The sequence below is a fragment of the Elephas maximus genome, chromosome 17 (assembly GCF_024166365.1).
Source record: "Elephas maximus indicus isolate mEleMax1 chromosome 17, mEleMax1 primary haplotype, whole genome shotgun sequence".
Classification (NCBI taxonomy): Eukaryota; Metazoa; Chordata; class Mammalia; order Proboscidea; family Elephantidae; genus Elephas; species Elephas maximus.
Window position 1 is genome coordinate 87,379,503 of NC_064835.1, and position 16,828 is coordinate 87,396,330.

Genomic DNA, 16,828 nt, shown 5'->3' on the forward strand with positions numbered 1-16,828 from the left:
GGAATGCCCCAAAGACTCTGCTTACCCTCAAAAAGCAGCAGCTGGCCCCTGCACCCTTTCTTGCAAGCTTGCTGGGAAAAGCTCCAAAGCCCCCTGCTAATCTCAGGAGAGTAACATCATCCCGCACCCCTGCCCTGCAAGCTTGCCCAGGAGCACCCCCAAGGACCCCTGGCTTCTCCTTGGAAAAGCAGCAGCCCGCTCCAGCATGCCCGCCCTGCAAGCTGGCTCAGGGAGGCCCCAGAGCCCAGGACTTACACCCAGAGAGCATCAGCTTGCCCTTGCATCCTTGTCTTCAGGCTTCCTCCAAAATGCCCTAAGGCCCATCGCCAATCCCCACTTACCTCGGGCCATAGTTTGCCCCTGAGTCCCCACCTGCAGGCCTGCTCAGGAACGCCCCTAAGCCCACGGCTCACACTCAGAGAACAGCATCCCTCTCCTGCCAGGGATGAGTTGGCCAGTAAGCAAGGTATGCAGGAGCTTACTTGTGCTTACTTACTAATCTGTAGTGCACAATTTCACCTGTTTTTTCTCCTGAAACCTATGTGAAATTCTGCACCACAGACTAGTTAGTAAACACAAGTAAGCTCGGGAGTGTCCCTTGCTGACTGGTGAATCCGCCCCTGCCTGCACCCCTGTCCTGCAGCAGGCTCCAAAACGTCCCCTACTCCCCTCAGAGGAATGGCAAATTACGCCTCCATCCTCCTGCTGCCACCTGCCTTGGAAGGCCCCACAGTTCCAGAAGCCTCGCTGCTGATCTTAAGGACAGCCCCACCGGTGCCTCAGAGCGTCTGATGGCCCCTTCCAGACCAAAACTCAAACCAGACCCAGTGCCGTTGAGTCGATCCTGGCGCATAGCGACCCTATAGGACAGAGCAGAACTGCCTCAGAGTTTCCAAGGAGCGCCCGGCGGATTCGAACTGCCAACCCTTTGGTTGGCAGCTGTAGCACTTAACCGCTGTGCCACCAGGGTTTCCCAGGTCCCTTCCAGAGCCTCCCTGTTTTACAGATGAGAACCTGAGATGCATGTACCTGGGCGGTGGTCAGAGTCTCCTAGGCAAGGCTGCCCTCACTCCCCCCGCCCCCATCCCTACGCCTCCTCGAGGGAGCCCGCCCCTACCTGCAAACCAGCAGACACCAGTTGTAGAAGACCGGCAGAGCAATGACAGTCAGCCAGTGGTAGTACAGGGTGCTGGAGGGGTCCACCACCATGGCCTCCTTCTTCTTTCTGGAAACAGAGACACACACAGTGCAGTGTGCTGAAAGACCACTGCTTTGAAGGGTCTTGGAGACCTGGATTAGTTTAGAGACCCCAGAGCAATATGAGGCCGAAGCTCAAGAGGTGGTCGTTCAAACGGGGTCCTCCTAGTCGCAGAGGGGTACATGGAGTGTCTGGGTAGCCAGTGATTCACTGGGAGGCAGGGCATGAACCAGAAGGGTCTGGGGGTCCTTCCATCCCAGCTCAGCATTGCATGGAAGCCCAGTATGAGCCACGCTGACTGTAAAATCACGGTGGTGACATTCCCACGTGCCCTGTAGCAACGTCCACGCCCTCAGGATGCTGGGATGGTAATGCAGCCGAATCGCCGTTCTGAGGGCTGGGGTTGGGGGGAGCTTAGTGGAATGCCGGTTCCCGGGCAGCAGACTCATCTTACTGAGGGCTGGGGGGTACTTAGTGAAATGCCGATTCCCAGGCAGCAGACTCACCTGAGGGCTGTGGGGGGTGGGGAGGCTTAGTGAAATGCCGATTCCCAGGCCCCAGCCAGGCCCCCTTCAGGGCTGGGGCCTGGAAATGTGCTTGTAACTCTTTTGTTACTTTGGAATAAGGGTATAAAAAAAAAAAAGGTATATCAGCCAATTTTTAAGCCTCTGGACCTCAGGTAAGGTGTGACTCGGGTTCTAATGAATTTAGCATCAAGTTGGGTCTCTTCTGAAATGCATGAAGCTCAGCAGTCGGGGTTGGAGCCTCACTGTTGTGTAGGCTGAGCGTTCTACTAGGTGATGCTTCCTGGATGTGTTACTTTTGTCAACTTTTGCCTTTTCCCCCTTTATTTCTGTGAGATAAGGCTTGCAAACATAATTATGGCTTTCCTGTGTGTTAGGGAGCCCCGAGGAGTTTGTTTAAGTTTGGGAAACCAGAGGTTCCCCATGTAACCCAATGGAAAGGCACCCACAATAAATTCTCTATTTAGGTCTCAGTGGTCTATGGTCATACCACAGATTGGTGGTCCCGCAGTGCCACTCGCCTCATTGGTGACCTGTATTACCAGATCATATTTCCCTAAATCCATGTGACAAACCAAAAATTGAAACACACTTAATTAGTAAGCATGTATTCTAATACTGAAGACACATTCCATCAACAATGACAGCAACAACAACACAATAAGGAGAACAAAATGTGGTTAAACGTTGCCCAGGTGATTCTGAGGCAGTACCTCTCTGGGCTGAATTTGGGGGCCCTGGAGTGTCCCCTCAGGAACTGTTCACCCCGTTCACCCTGTTTGTGCAGGTGATCTCACACCCAAGCACTTGGATCCTGCCTCTCCATCAAAAACCGCCAACCTGTGAGTAACCTAGGTTATGTGGTCCAACATCAAATGCAGGAAATATCTTAGGGCGTTCTGATTTTATTTTCAAGATTTTCTGAGAATTGTACTTGAGATTCTTCCTTTTGCCTGGGTCCGTGTGTCTCCCCCGGCCTGCCACCCATGTGTCCCACATGCAGGCCCGGGCCTTACAGAGCGGCTCCTGTGATCCCAGAGCCCTTCCTGCCTTGCTGCTCACTGACTTGGCTTTGGAGGGCTCCCAACAACTCTCATCACTGTTGGGTTGGGATTAGGGTTTGTGGACATAGTATCTTCCAGTGCCCAAGAGAAGCCCTCAGCTTACCCAGAACACGGCATGGACAGTCACCTGTGTGGACAGGCAGAATGCTTGTTGGGGCCAACGAGCAGGCTCACAGGGGCAGAACTGACTGTTCACCTGAGTCTGCAGGAAGCCCTCTTTACCTAAGACCCCTTTGGGTTCCCAGAGCTGGGGCAGGACTTCTTCTGCAGGACAGGATCCTCACATGACCTAAGCATACCCCGCCCCCCAAGACTGATGCTAAGGCCTGACAGCATTGTACCGAGAAGCACGGCTCTGGATGTCCGACTGGGAGGGGCCGGGACACTGCCCCCATGTCCTTGTTGTGACCACTGAACCCTGTCTTGGGATCAACTTCTCTCAGTACTTACTGCTCTTGTTTGAGGCCATTTTCCTTTCTCTTGTCTTCCTTTTTCTCTTCCTCTTCCTTCCTTGCTTTGTCACTGGATGATACAGGGTGACATTTAGTGATTTTCACACACCAAAAACACCACCACAGAGGAGAGGGTGGGCTGCTGCTGGGTGCGGAGAGGACATGGAGTAGGAAGTAGGTGTTTCCAGCCACTGCACTGGAGTGAAATGAGGTTATCTATTTATTATTATTGAGCCTGAAGTGTGAGGTAAGCCACCCCATTGAAGTATTAAAGAAAAACAAAAAGAAACTTGCCATCTAATCGACCCAGACTCATGGCGCCCCCATGTGGTCAATGTAGAACTGTGCTCCATGGGGTTTTCAATGGCTGATTTTTTGGAAATAGATGGCCAAGGCTTTCTTTTGAGGCACCTCTGGGTAGATGTGAGCTGCCCACATTCCAGGTAGTAGCTGAGTGTTTACATGTTTGTGCTACCCAGGGGCTCAACATTGAAAAATTACTGGTTCAACTAAATGTCCTACAATTTCTAGCCCCGGGAAGTTACAAAGAGCCTGAAGACATTTTGAGGCAATAGGAAATGAACCCAGATTCACATATTTAGGTTGAAACAGTCACTAGGAGGTTTGTAAGCCACATGTGAGGCTCTTTGTTCTGAAGGTAGGACATGGCCCGTGGTTGTTCACAATACAAGCCTGGGCCTTGGTGAGAACGCCCACAAACGGGAGGGAAGCAGGAGGTATGTGGGCAGGAGCAGGTCTGTGGCCACAACGGGACAAACCTCAGAGTCGTCTGAGGCTTGTTATTTCAATCCAGTTCAGACACACGTCCGAGCTTTGCTGACTGTGAGGCTGTGTTGGAACAGGCCCCTCAGTCTGCATCACAGGAAGACCTTCAGACTGCGGATAGACTGCTTCCTCGTCTTTTTGGGACGTCTTTTGCAGGTGAGGCACCATTGTAAATGTCACCTAATTACCCCTGAGTAGCTCTGTGAGACAGTGTTGTTACCCCATCAAACAACAGAGGAAACCAAGGCGAAAACCAAAAGACATTGCCTGACTAATGGGCCCTCACAGGAGGCACCCCCAAGTCCCCCTCCTTCCATTAGTCCACACTTCTGGAGGGAGGCACGGGTTGAGAGTTACATGTCTGCTACTTAAACCTTAAGGAGCCCTGGTGGCACACTGGTTAAGTGCTGGGCTGCTAACCAAAAGGCTGGTGGTTCAAAGCCACCAGCCACTCTGTGGGAGAAAGATGTGGCAGTCTGCTTCAGTAAAGATTCCAGCCTTGGAAACCCTATGGGGCAGTTCTACTCTGTCCTAGAGGGACACTAGGAGTTGGAATCAACTTGACGGCACACAACAGCTTAAGCCTCACTGAAAATAGCAGTCTACTTTAACCTACCACTTCCCCAAGGAAACGGTCAAAGATGTGTGCAGACACACATACACGAATTCTATCACTGCCATTATTCACAATAGTCAAGGAGTGTCAGCAATCTAACTGGTCCTGTCAGGAGGAGATTCAGCAACAGCGGAATTCTGAGTCCACTGAAAACAGTGTTGCCGGAGGCTATTCGGCGGTATAGGAAAACGGCTACCAATTTGCTGAGCTAAAAAGCAAGTTAGACAAAAGTTTCTAATAATAGCTATATTGGTTTTCTATTGCTGCTGTAATAAATTACCACAAACTTAGTGGTTTAAAACAACACACATTTATTATCTTCAGGTACATAGGTTAGAAGTCTGGCACAGGTCTCACTGGTCTAAAATTAAGGTGTTGATGGGGCTGTGTTCCTTTGCGGAGGCCCTACGGGGAGAATCTGTCTCCTGGTCATTTGGACTGTTGGCAGAATCCACTTCCTTGCAGCTGTAGGACTGAGAGCCCCATTTTCTTGCAGGCTGTAATCTGAGGCTTGTGGCACCTTTCCTCCACCGTCAAAGCCAGCAGCAGGTTGAGTCCTTTTCAAGGTGCCATCTCTCTGGTTCTCTGCAGCTGGAAAAGGTTCTCCACTTTGGCCGTGTGATTAGGTTGGACCCACCTGGATAATCCAGAAGAATCTCCCCATCTCCAGGTCCTCACACTTTGCCACATCTGCAAAGTCCCTTTGGCCTTGTGAGGTGATGTATTCACAGATATTAGGCGAGGGAGCCTTCCCCCCAAACCAAACTCATTGCCATTGAGTGGATTCTGACTTGATAGGACAGAATGACCCTACAGGACAGAGTAGAACTGCTCCATAGGGTTTCCAAAGAGAGGCTGGTAGATTTGAACTGCGGACCTTTCCATTAGCAGCCATAGCTCTTAACCACTGCACCACCAGGGCTCTGTCAGCATGTTAGGCGGCCATTATTTTGTCTACCACGGTCTGCCCTCTGACCCCCAAAGACTCATGGCCTCCCGTGTACAAAATGCATCTGCTCCATCTAACAGCCTCAAAGTCCAAACGTCTCTTCTAAATTTCAGCAGCTCCAAAGTCCAGATCTCACCATGGAAACCAGACTACAGGGCACAATTCCTGTCCGCCTGCGGACCTGAGGACAAGAACGAGGCACTTCTCCAAAAACAACAGTAGGGTAGGCATAGAAACAGTTACGACGTTCTGTGTCGAAAGGGAATGGAGAGAAGGGAAAGATGGAAAGACAGAAGGAGTCACTGATCCCAAGCAATTTTGAAATCCACCTGGGCAAGCTCCCTTAGGGTCCGAGGCCTGGCAACAGCCCCCTGTGGTTCATGGCTCAGTCTTCAGAGTTGTCCTTTCTTTTTCATGAAAAGTAGCCCGTTTCCTGCCCCTATGATAGCCTTCTAAGGAGTCCCTGGGTGGTGCTAGCAGTTTTGTACTCATCTACAAACTGAAAGGTTTGCAGTTCAAACCTACCCAGAGATGCCTCAGGAGAAAGGCGGGGTGATCCGCTTCTGAAAGTTCACAGCTTTGAAAGCTCCGTGAAACGCACTTCTACTCTGGGTCTTCTTTGATGTCGTTCTTTTTCTGCCCCTTTAGGTCTACGCGGGCATCTTCTGCTGGTATAAAAATGTTGAGAACTTTGTGGTCGTGTATTTCACGAGGATTAACTCCATCGACCAAGAGGCTCACCCGCCCGTCTTTCCCATGAACCTCTTCTTTGTTGCTGACTTCTGCTGAGACGGGCGAGAAGACACGAGTCACACCCTAACCTCTTCAGAGCCTTTTCTGTGACTGAAAGTTCTAACCTTTTGGCCTTTCTGAAGATCTGATCTTTCTATCAAAAAGTTATACGGCTACGCCCTCAGCTTTTTCTCTAAGGTATGTTTTTCTGACTTGAATCTCTTTGATGTATATCTTCTGCTATTTGGATAGGCTGAGAATTCCAAAACCATCAAGCGTTGGTTCTTTTTGGTTTAATGGCTTTTCCCCTAAATTTATCTCTCTCCTCTTACATTTTACAATCAGCAGGCTGCTTCTTCAACATTTTGCTTGGAAACATTCAAGTTCATTGCCTATAAGTCTTGCTTTTCACATACTGAAGGACACAACTCTAGTAAGCTTTCTGCTACCACATAGCAAGGATCCCTTTTCCTTGACTTTCCAATAGCTGCTCCTCATTTCTTTCTGAGCCCTCACCAGCTGTGTCTTTAAAGTCCAGGTCATTATTACTAGTCTCTTAGTGACCATTTGGGCATTAGGTATTTAGGCAGTTTAGGTTTTCTCTCTAATACTTATCACTTCCTTCTGAGCCCTGACTGGCAGAGTCTTTAATGTCCGTAATGCCACTAATAGCTTGTTCAAAGCAATCTAGGCTTTTTTTTTTTTAAATCATGCTCCCCCAGATTCTCCCAGTCTTTGTCTAGTGCTTGATTCCAAAGCTGTTTGCACATGTCTAGGTATTTGTCACAGAAGCACCAGGTCTGGCATCAAAAGCTGTATTGGTTTTTTATGGCTACCATAAAAAGTTAGTAGAAATTTTAGCGGCTTAAAACAGCATACCTAAAACATATCTCACAGTTCTGCAGGTCAGAAGCCCAGGACAAGTCGTACTGAACTAAAACCAAGCTGTTAGCAGGCCGTGTTCTGGAGACTGGAGGGGCCGGATTACCCGATGAGCAAAGTAGGCACGGGCCCAATTATGACTTCCCACCAATCTGCAGGCACAATTCACCTGTCCCCCACCACCGCAAGGACGTGGTGAAATCCATGTGAAGTTGCTCACCGCAGATTAGCAAGTAAATACCATGAAGCCCATGTGTACCTTGCTCAATGCGAGCCCTTGCATACTGTGCTTACTGGTTAACCTGCCCGGTGGGTAGGGAGAACCTTTCTCCTGCTTATGTGCATTGCTGGCAGAATTCAGCTCCTTGCAGCTGTAGGACCAAGGTCCCATCTTCTTGCGGCTGTAAGCTTAGGACCACTTTTGGCTTCCAGAGGCTGCTGTGTAGCTTGGTTCGTGGTGTCCTCTCACATTCAATCTTTCCCCCTTCCTCCTCCATCTCATCTCTCTGATCCATCTTCTACCTCCCTCTTCTCCTTTTAAGTACTCATGTGATTAGATGGGGCCCACCTTGTTCTTCCAGGGTCATCTCTCCATTTTAAGGTCCTTAAGCTCAATTGAATCTGCAAGTCCTCTTGGCCATTGTAGGTAATACAGTCGCAGGTTCCAGGGACATGGTCACCTTGGGAGGGGACGGTTATTCTGTCCATCACATTGTGCTAGTTGCTGCTGACTCAGCTCTGACTTATGTCGGCCATGACTCATGTGATTGCACGTGGAATGAAACGTTGCCAGGCCCTGAGCCGTCCTCACAATCATCGGTATGTTTGGGCCATTGCTGGAGCTGTTGTGTCAGCTTGTCTTATTGAGGGTCTCTCTCTTTTTCGCTGAACCTCTACTGAGCCAGTATTTATTTAGCACTTAATTTTTATATATGTACCAGGTGGAAACCCTGGTGGCGTAGTGGTTAAGTGCTACGGCTGCTAACCAAAGGGTCGGCAGTTCAAATCCGCCAGGTGCTCCTTGGAAACTCTATAGGGCAGTTCTACTCTGTCCTATAGGGGCGCTATGAGTCGGAATCAACTCGACGGCACTGGGTTTGGTTTTTTTTTTTTTTATAATGTACCAGGTATGTTCTAGACACCTTACCTATATTAGCCCGCTTAGTTGTCACATAGCCCTGTGAGTAAGACACTATGACAATCCCATTTCCAAAGCAGGAAACTGACACACAGAGAGGTTTGGTAACTTGCCCAAGGTCACAGAGCTCTTAGGTGGTGAGGTGGGACACAAATACATGTATTCAATTATGTGCTCAGAAAAAGCATGATCGTGGGGTTCTACTGCTAACATGAAACGTATTTTCTGTGTGTGCGTGCTCCTGTGTGATTTTCTTTGTTTTCCAAGTTTAGGCAAGAGTATATACAAAAAAAAGTAAATTAAAAATTATTAAATGGAAGAGCAAAGGCGGTCACTCAGCCCCCGCTGACCTTACAACATGATCCTTGAAGTCTGTTCTCTACCACTCAAGTTTTAACACCAAGGTACCAGCAGAGGGCGCTGCTCACAAGCGTATTGGGCTGGCTTAGCCTTGCCGAGAATTTAATCACATTAGGCTCAGTTTGCCTTTGTCCAGGATTCCTGGTCCCAGAAACACTCATCAAACTGATCTTGCCAGCTCAGCATCTGGCAATAGAAAGTAATTACAGCAGGTTACACTCTCTGGCCTTTCCTCTGCCTGCCAATTGCTGAGGGCCTAGGAGAGACCCAGCACCATGCAGCTGTGTCCCTGGGTACCCCAGCCAACTGCTGGGGGACTAGGAGAGACCCAGAGCCATGCAGCTGTGTCCCTGGGTACCCCAACCAACTGCCAAGGGCCTAGGAGAGACCCAGCACCATGCAGCCGTGTCCCTGGGTACCCCTGCCAACTGCCGAGGGCCTAGGAGAGACCCAGAGCCATGAGGCTGTGTCCCTGGGCACCACAGCCAACTGCTGGGGACCTAGGAGAGATCCAGCACCATGCAGCCATGTCCCTGGGTACCCCAGTCAACTGCTAAGGGCCTAGGAGAGACCCAGCACCATGAGGCTGTGTACCTGGGTACCCCAGCCAACTGCTGGGGGCCTAGGAGAGACCCAGAACCATGCAGCCATGTCTCTGGGTATCCCTGCCAACTGCTGAGGGCCTAGGAGAGACCCAGCACCACGCAGTCATGTCCCTGGGTACCCCAGTCAACTGCTGAGGGCCTAGGAGAGACCCAGCACCATGCAGCTGTGGCCCTGGATATCCCAGCAATCCTTGTTTTGGCTGGGAACAGCTTGATCAGGGAGGGAGAAATGTTTCAGGACCCATGGGATCAAGTGAAAAGGCCAGAAATATGGTGGAAGAATGGGGAGAGAAGCCCACCAAGAATTATTTCCCATGTTTTTTTGTTCTGTGCCCAGATGGCCCCTTTTTGGGACAGTCCCCAATTTTGTCCCTGGGTCCTTGGCTACTGCATTAGCCCATAACACCAAAACCAAAAACCCAAACCCATTGCTGTTGAGTTGATTCCGACTCATGGGGCCCTGGTGGCCCATTGGTTAAGAGCTCGGCTGCTAACCAAAAGGTGGGCAGCTCAAATACCCAGCCACTCCTTGGAAACCCTATGGGGCAGTTCTACTCTGTCCTATAAGGTCACTATAAGTCAGGCCCATAATAGAAGCCTGAATATAAAGAATAAAGAGCCTGTTGCGGTCAACACTGTCCATCCCCCCATCCAACCTCCCATCCTCACTCATCTCTCCCAACCCCAGGACAAAGGAGCCCAAGGCCCCACAGAATCTCTGCCCACGGCCTCCAGCGCCCCAAGGCCTTCCCTACTTAGAGTCTTTGTGTACCTGGATTTCAAGGGTGTTTGATATCAGGATTGGCTTTAAACCAAGCACGTTGCACAATAATGATGGTTTTGCAGATGAAATGATTTCATTTTTATTGATTGCTGGAATTTGGTTCTCTAGATTTGGTGTCTCAATTTAGGCAAACAAAATGCAACTATGATTCATGGAGAGAAACAGAGAAAAGTTCTATCCGAGGAACAGAGGGAAACAATGAGAAAAGGTGTTGGTATATTTTGGTTTTAATTTGAAGAGTTTGGCATTTCTTGCCAACATTGATGATTTTGGGCCCCATCTCCAACTAAGGCCCTTTTCCCATCCTTGTTCCCCACAAGATATTTCATAAAGGGATGTCGAGGCTGGAAAATGATGCACATATGTGTGTGCTAATGCACGCCCACACACACCCATGCACACACCATGCACACACACCTGCATACATGCACACACCTGCACACACGGATACATGCACACACCCATGCACACACACACGCACACACCCATGCACACACGCATGCATGCACACACTCGCACACACATGCATAAATGCACACACATGCAGACATACATGCACACACCTGCACACACACCTGCATACATGCACACACACAGACATACATGTACACACCCACACACATGCATAAATGCACACGCATGCAGACATGCATGCACACACATGCACACACATGCACACACATGCACAGACCTGCATAAATGCACACATATGCAGACATGCATGTACACACCTGCAGACACATGCACACACATACAGGCACACACATGCAGACATACATGTACACACCTGCACACACACACATGCACGCATGCACACATAGACACACACGTGCACAGACCTACATAAATGCACACATATGCAGACATACATGTACATACCTGCACACACATGCAGACATGCACACACCTGCACACACACATACATGTACACACACGCGCACACACACACACACACACACACACACACACACACACTCCCTGGGCTCTTGGGTGGTGTCTGCCACAATCACTCATCAAGCTGACCCTGCCAGTTCTGTGTCTGGCAACAGAAAGTAGTCATAGCAGGTCACTGTTTCAAGAGGCTAGTCTCTGCAAATATTTAAATTTCCTCATTCTGCTGCCCGATGACACTCTCAAAATCGGTCTGAATTTGCTGTAAGGCAAGGGCGTTTCACTGACACACGGGAGCTGGAAGTTGTAGAGTGGAAACTGGGTTTCATCACTGAGGAGAATATTCACCTCTCTGTAAAGCAGCTGCAAGTTCGTGCCCTCCAAACCCTCAAATACATAGAAATGCAGGATGTGAGAGCGTGCAACGCTTCTCCAACTCAACCCCCCTGCTTTATAAATCAGAACAATGAAAGTCAAAGACAGGAGACGAATGGCCCACAGTCTGACAGCACAGTTACCGGTCACTGGTCCCCCATTTGTCCTCGGGGCTGGATCTCCAACTAGAGAGACAGGATTCTGGAACAGCTTAGTGGTATTCTGGGAGGGTGGGAAGGGGGAGTGCTGAGGAGGGAGACGAAGTTGGGGCTCCTGCAGGGTGGGGGGCTGGGGGAGAAGAGCAGGGCTCTGCTCAGCATGGGTACTTACTCCTTCTCCGAGTTGTTGCAGGTGTTGACATTGCTTCTGGCCAGGGGCCAGACACTGCAAAGAGGTAGACAGAACAAGCATTGGGGAATCTGTACGCAGAGCTGGAAGGGGCAGGCCTGTCTGTGGTCACTACAGGCCTACTTGTAGAAGACCCCAGGGGCTGGGGACACCAGGTTGCCTCCAAGGGCACCTCTCTACAAAGCTGCACATCTCCCAGGTTTCATTTTGGCTACTACTACTTCATCTTTTTTTTTTTTTTTAATTGTGCTTTGGGTGAAAGTTTACAGAGCAAATTAATTTCTCATTAAACAGTTAATACACAAATTGTTTTGTGACGTTGGTTACCAACCCCGCGATGCGTCAGCACTCTTCCCTTCTCCACCCTGGGTTCCCTATTTCTGTTCGTCCAGTTCTCCCATCCCTTCCTGCCTTCATTCTGGCTACGCCTGCTTGCCGGCCGGCCCCAGTCTCTCTCTCCCCCAAGATGTGGCTGTGGTGGGAACCAGCTCTGATCATCTGAAACTCTCCTGAAGAATCAAACCCCCTGTGACATGTCAAAGAAGTGACAGCTCAGCTCCGCGGAGTGCAGCGGCCTGGGTTCTCCATGTCTCTGGTCCCGGCGCCCCACAAGGCCAAGCCTTCACAGAAAAATGCAACATTTAACCAGGAAGCCAGGCCTCTGCAGACACCTTGCAGGTGGGAATTTGCCCCCCAAAGTTCAAAACTCCCCTCCCCAAGAAAGCTTTCCTAATGGATCAGCACCATCCTGCACTGTCGCACGGGGAGGGACCAGGCGTCTGTGATACCATTGGGCCCACTCTCGTGCTTCTGGCTCAGCTCTGCTCATCTCATCCTATTTGAAAGTTGGCAAAACATTGAAGTTCATCTACATTAGTGTAGGTTGTAGAGTAGAGAATTTGATTAAGCCCAAGAAAATCTTTGCTGGCCCGAAAGGAACCGAACCCGTAGTCTGGCTGGAAAGTCCTGGAAAGTCTGGCTAAGGGTCTCTTTTTCCTCCTTCCCTCCTCCCTCCTCCTTTGCTCCTCCAGTTTCTTCTTCCGTGTGGTCTGCTGTCCTTCTGTCCTCCTGTCACAGCAGTGAACAGGATGCAGGCCTCACTCAGCCTGGGAGCCTGGTCCTGGGATGCTGGGATGGTCACGGCCAGCACCCAGCCTGGGAACCGAGAGCTGCCCCTCCCCCCCAGGCACTCCCACATCTTCCCACAGCCCCCAGCACCAGGAGGGTCTGCAGTCCAAGCTTCTGTGAAAACATGTGCCGGAGAACGCTTCTCTGGGGCCTTACCACCTCAGCCATGGTTCTCTCACGTCTCCCGAGGAAAGAAGAGGAATGTGGGCCTCCTAACCCATGTGGGCAACCACCAAGAAATTTCTCTGAACCCTCCTGTTTTATCTGAAACATGCTTGTACATTTTGCAACCAACTGCCTAACATATACCATAACCCCCTACACACACACACACACACACACAAATTATAGAAGTAAAGTTGAAGCTCCAGGGAGATCTACCATGTTTCTCTGTGGTTCCGTGACCTTCCACTCCCCAGGGGGTACTCGTATGCCCCGTTTGAGAAGCCCGTACCTGAGCCCTTATCCCAATTTGATGCAAAAATGGAAGGCATTTTCTCTAACAAATTACACGGGGACCTTCTGTTCTGCAGAAATCAGGCTTATTTTCACCTTATAAATCTTGGCACTACCTAGGGACCTCAGCCAAAAGAGATATTTTCAACCTCTTTTTGCAGAAAGTAGGTTCTGGGCAAGAGTCAGCCTACCCCTTGCTGTCTCACCTCTCCTCCTCTCGGGATTGCCCCAAGTGTCCGAAGGGGACCCCTCTCAGGTATAATTGATCCAATCGTGGTAGTCCAGTGGTTTCTCCCCAGATCACTCTCCGGGTATTCTCAAGAACAAGCGAGCAGCTGCGTGTATGTGTGTGTGCGTGTGTAGGGGATGTCAGTCCAGCAGGTTTCTCTAGATGTCTCTGCCAGACAGCACTGCCACAGCCTGGGCAGTGGGCCAGGCAAGAGAGCGTTCAGCTGCCCTTGTTCCCCAGACCCTCCCACCCCAAAGCAAGCCATCTCTCCACACCCTCCGCTCCCCCACTTTCTGCCCCCCCATGTAACCACTTTGACTGATTTGGGACTGATTTTTTTCCTTAAAAAATCTGACCAACCCTCAGCCTCTTCCCAGAAAAATGCATGTACAGTTATGCATAAAAGTGTAGGCCCCATTTAGGTGCCCCCTGGAGCTGGTGGTATACAAGCCCCTGTTTTTAACAAGGTGAGCCATGGGGTGAGGGTCCTTTGAAGGAGAGAGGCTGGCAGACCAGCGTCCCCAGATGCATTTCTCAGAACAGTGATTCCAGGGGTGCTGACAGCAGGGCAGAAAGGGGTCAACGAGGTTGGGGACTCTGGTTAAAGGGCTTCCTCGTTTGTGGTCCAGGGTGGGGAAGAGGTCTGTGCATGTGGTACAGCACAAAGCACTCCCCAGTGGACACATGGCTTCTTTAAGGAACAGCTCCAGCCCCTCCCTCCCACCCCTATCCTACCCACCTGGGGAATCAGAGCCGGACTGCAAAGCCAGGTGCTTCTCTCCCATCCTATTCAGGTGATTCCTCCTTTTTGGTTCCTTACCTTCTCTCTCTGCCCAGCGGCTCCTGGCTGTCCAGGCTGGGCTGCGTGGTGCTTTCTTGGCTGGACACCTCCTTGAGCTCAGCCCCGTGGAAACGGTCCAGGAAAGAGTCAGGCCTCCGGTCCTCGTGGTGTAAATTCCTGGCCGCCCAAGCTCGCATCCAGATGATGAGTCGTGACCACCTGGACGGGCAACCGACAGACAGACAGACAGGGAGTGTAGAGACAGGAGAAGGTGCCCCTCTTCTCCCGGAGCAGGGCCAGAAGCAAAGGTGACCAGCAGGATGTGGATACTGGGGTCCCTGTGGAGGAATCAGTTTCTTTCCAGTTGATTCTGACTCCTGGTGACCCCATGTGTGTCAGAGTAGAACTGTGCCATTTAGGGTTTTCGATGGCTGATTTTTCAGAAGTAGATTGCCAGGCCTTTTTTCTGAGGCACATCTGGGTAGATTTGAACCTCCAACCTTTCAGTTAGCAGCCTAGTGCCTTAACTGTTTGTAAAGGAAGGGGAAGAGGGGAGGTTTGTTCTTTTCTCCATCTACCACCTTCAGTATGTTGTTACTGTTGAGTGTCATCGAGTCGGTTCTGACTCATAGCGACCTACGCACAACAGGACGAAACACTGCCTGGTCCTGCGCCATCCTCACAATCGTTGTGCTTGGGCCCATCGTTGCAGCCACTGTGTCAATCCATCTCGTTGAGGGGCTTCCTATCTTAGTATACCTCCAGTACGCAAAGGGGCAGTGTATTTATTCTGGCTTTGTCCTTTTAATACCTGGACTCTACCAAAGGAATGATCCTTCAAATGAGTGATTAGTAAGCTTTTCTACTCATCGTTTCTTTTGTCAAATGTAGAGCTCTTTATTATAACTGATAAGCATATTAACAGTAAGAAAAAAAATACTATTTTTAGATGATAAAATTTAGAGCAAAATTTAGAGAAACGAGCACCCAGATATAACTCAGATTCTTTTCCCAATCTTTATTAATTTTATCTCATACAAACTCTAGTTTTCTCCCCAGGTTTGTGTAGAAGTTCCTTTATAACTTGCTATGGGCCCTTCTCCTGGGGCCAGACCCCCTGGGGGCTTGTCGCGGGCTCAAGCACCCCAGACCAGGTAGCGCATGTCCTCAGAGCGTGGCTTAGCTCGAGCTTTCCCACGAGAGACCTCCCCTCATCCTCTGCCTCCCCATCTCTGCCAGAGTGGAAAGGACAGAGAGATTCACCTCTGTTTTTCTGCTCCTGGTTTCCCTGACCTGCCATCTACAGTGGACCCCCACTGACAGTTCTGAGCAGCCTGGAGCTGAGTCACGAATGGTCACATACCTTGACCCTAATCACACTCCTGCGATCTTAGCCTAAGGGAATAAATTAAAGCAAGAAAACAACCCACGCACAGTGATGCTTATAGCTGCTGCTGCAGACATATTTTGAGGAGCCTGCCCAGCCCAAAGGTGCCACAAATGATTTGTGCTCGACTGCTAACCTACAGGTTGGTGTTTTGAGCCTACCCTGAGGTACCGCACAAGAAAGGCCTGGCATTCTGCTTCTGTTAAGATTACTGCAAGGCTCTAAGGAGAAGCTCTACTCTGTAACACACAGGGTCGCTGTGAGTTGCATACAGTGTACTTGCTCATAGCATCCAACAACAGCAGCCCAGCCCCTCTTCTCTGGGCACGCCCTCCACCCACACCCTCCATCTGCTGCAGTGGTGGAATCCAGTTCATACTCCCCCAGCAGCCTCAGCCAGCAGGGACCAGGTGGACGGCTGACCCACAGAGAGACAGTCCATCGGCTGCCCAGTAGCCAGGCAGGTTCTTGCTCAAGATTCTGAACTAAGGGCCCCTTCAAGATGGGGGTGGACGTCTCAACTCAAAGATTATATGATGAAAGCTGTTTTCAGTCTGTGCCTGAGATGTGGGAGCAGAGAAAAGCAGACTACTGAGGGAAGAAAACGGAGGAGACACACAACAAAGCACAGACCATGACACCCGACCAGGGAAGGAGAAGGAGAGGCGCTGCCTTGGCCGCTGGCTCTGTGTCCATGAGGCGGCTGTATCTTTAGCTTACACCACTGCGCATCCCTCCCCCGGCCCGGGGCTTTCAGTTTAAGGCCTGCCTTCCTTGCAACCAAAGACCCTCGAGACGGCATTTTATTGGCAAAACAAAAACACTGGAAACTGCGTAAGTGCCCAGCCTTAGAAATAGTTAAATAAATGATGGTAGGTTTAGCATCCTCTACGATGGAAAAAAATGAAGAATAAATAAATAAGTAAATACAATTTTTTTTGGCAATAATCTTAAGTAAAATATGTAGAACACACAGGGATCTGAAATTAGGCCTGTGTAAAAGACTTTGGTGCAGGAGCCCTGGTGGCTCAGTGGTTAAGCGCTCCACTACTAATTGAAAAGTTGGTGGTTCCAACCCACCAGCCACCCCGTGGGAGAAGGATGTGGCAGTCTGCTTCTGCAAAGATTACAGCTTTGCAACCC

At 50.2% G+C, this 16,828-nt stretch overlaps 1 protein-coding gene across 9 annotated transcripts in view; it reads right to left on the bottom strand.

Annotated features, from left to right (window-relative positions):
• Window positions 1–16,828, bottom strand: part of CNGA3 (cyclic nucleotide gated channel subunit alpha 3) — a 106,968-nt gene that overhangs the window by 13,770 nt on the left and 76,370 nt on the right. For 6 of the 9 annotated variants that reach the window (XM_049857253.1, XM_049857251.1, XM_049857250.1 and 3 more), the window contains 4 exons: window positions 14,338–14,517; window positions 11,687–11,740; window positions 3,237–3,434; window positions 1,118–1,225 (listed from right to left, as the gene is read on the bottom strand). In XM_049857253.1, the coding sequence (XP_049713210.1) occupies window positions 1,118–1,225; window positions 3,237–3,434; window positions 11,687–11,740; window positions 14,338–14,517 (540 nt within the window). The remainder of the gene's footprint in view (window positions 1–1,117; window positions 1,226–3,236; window positions 3,435–11,686; window positions 11,741–14,337; window positions 14,518–16,828) is intronic. The other 3 variants (XM_049857255.1, XM_049857256.1, XM_049857257.1) reach the window with 3 other exon arrangements.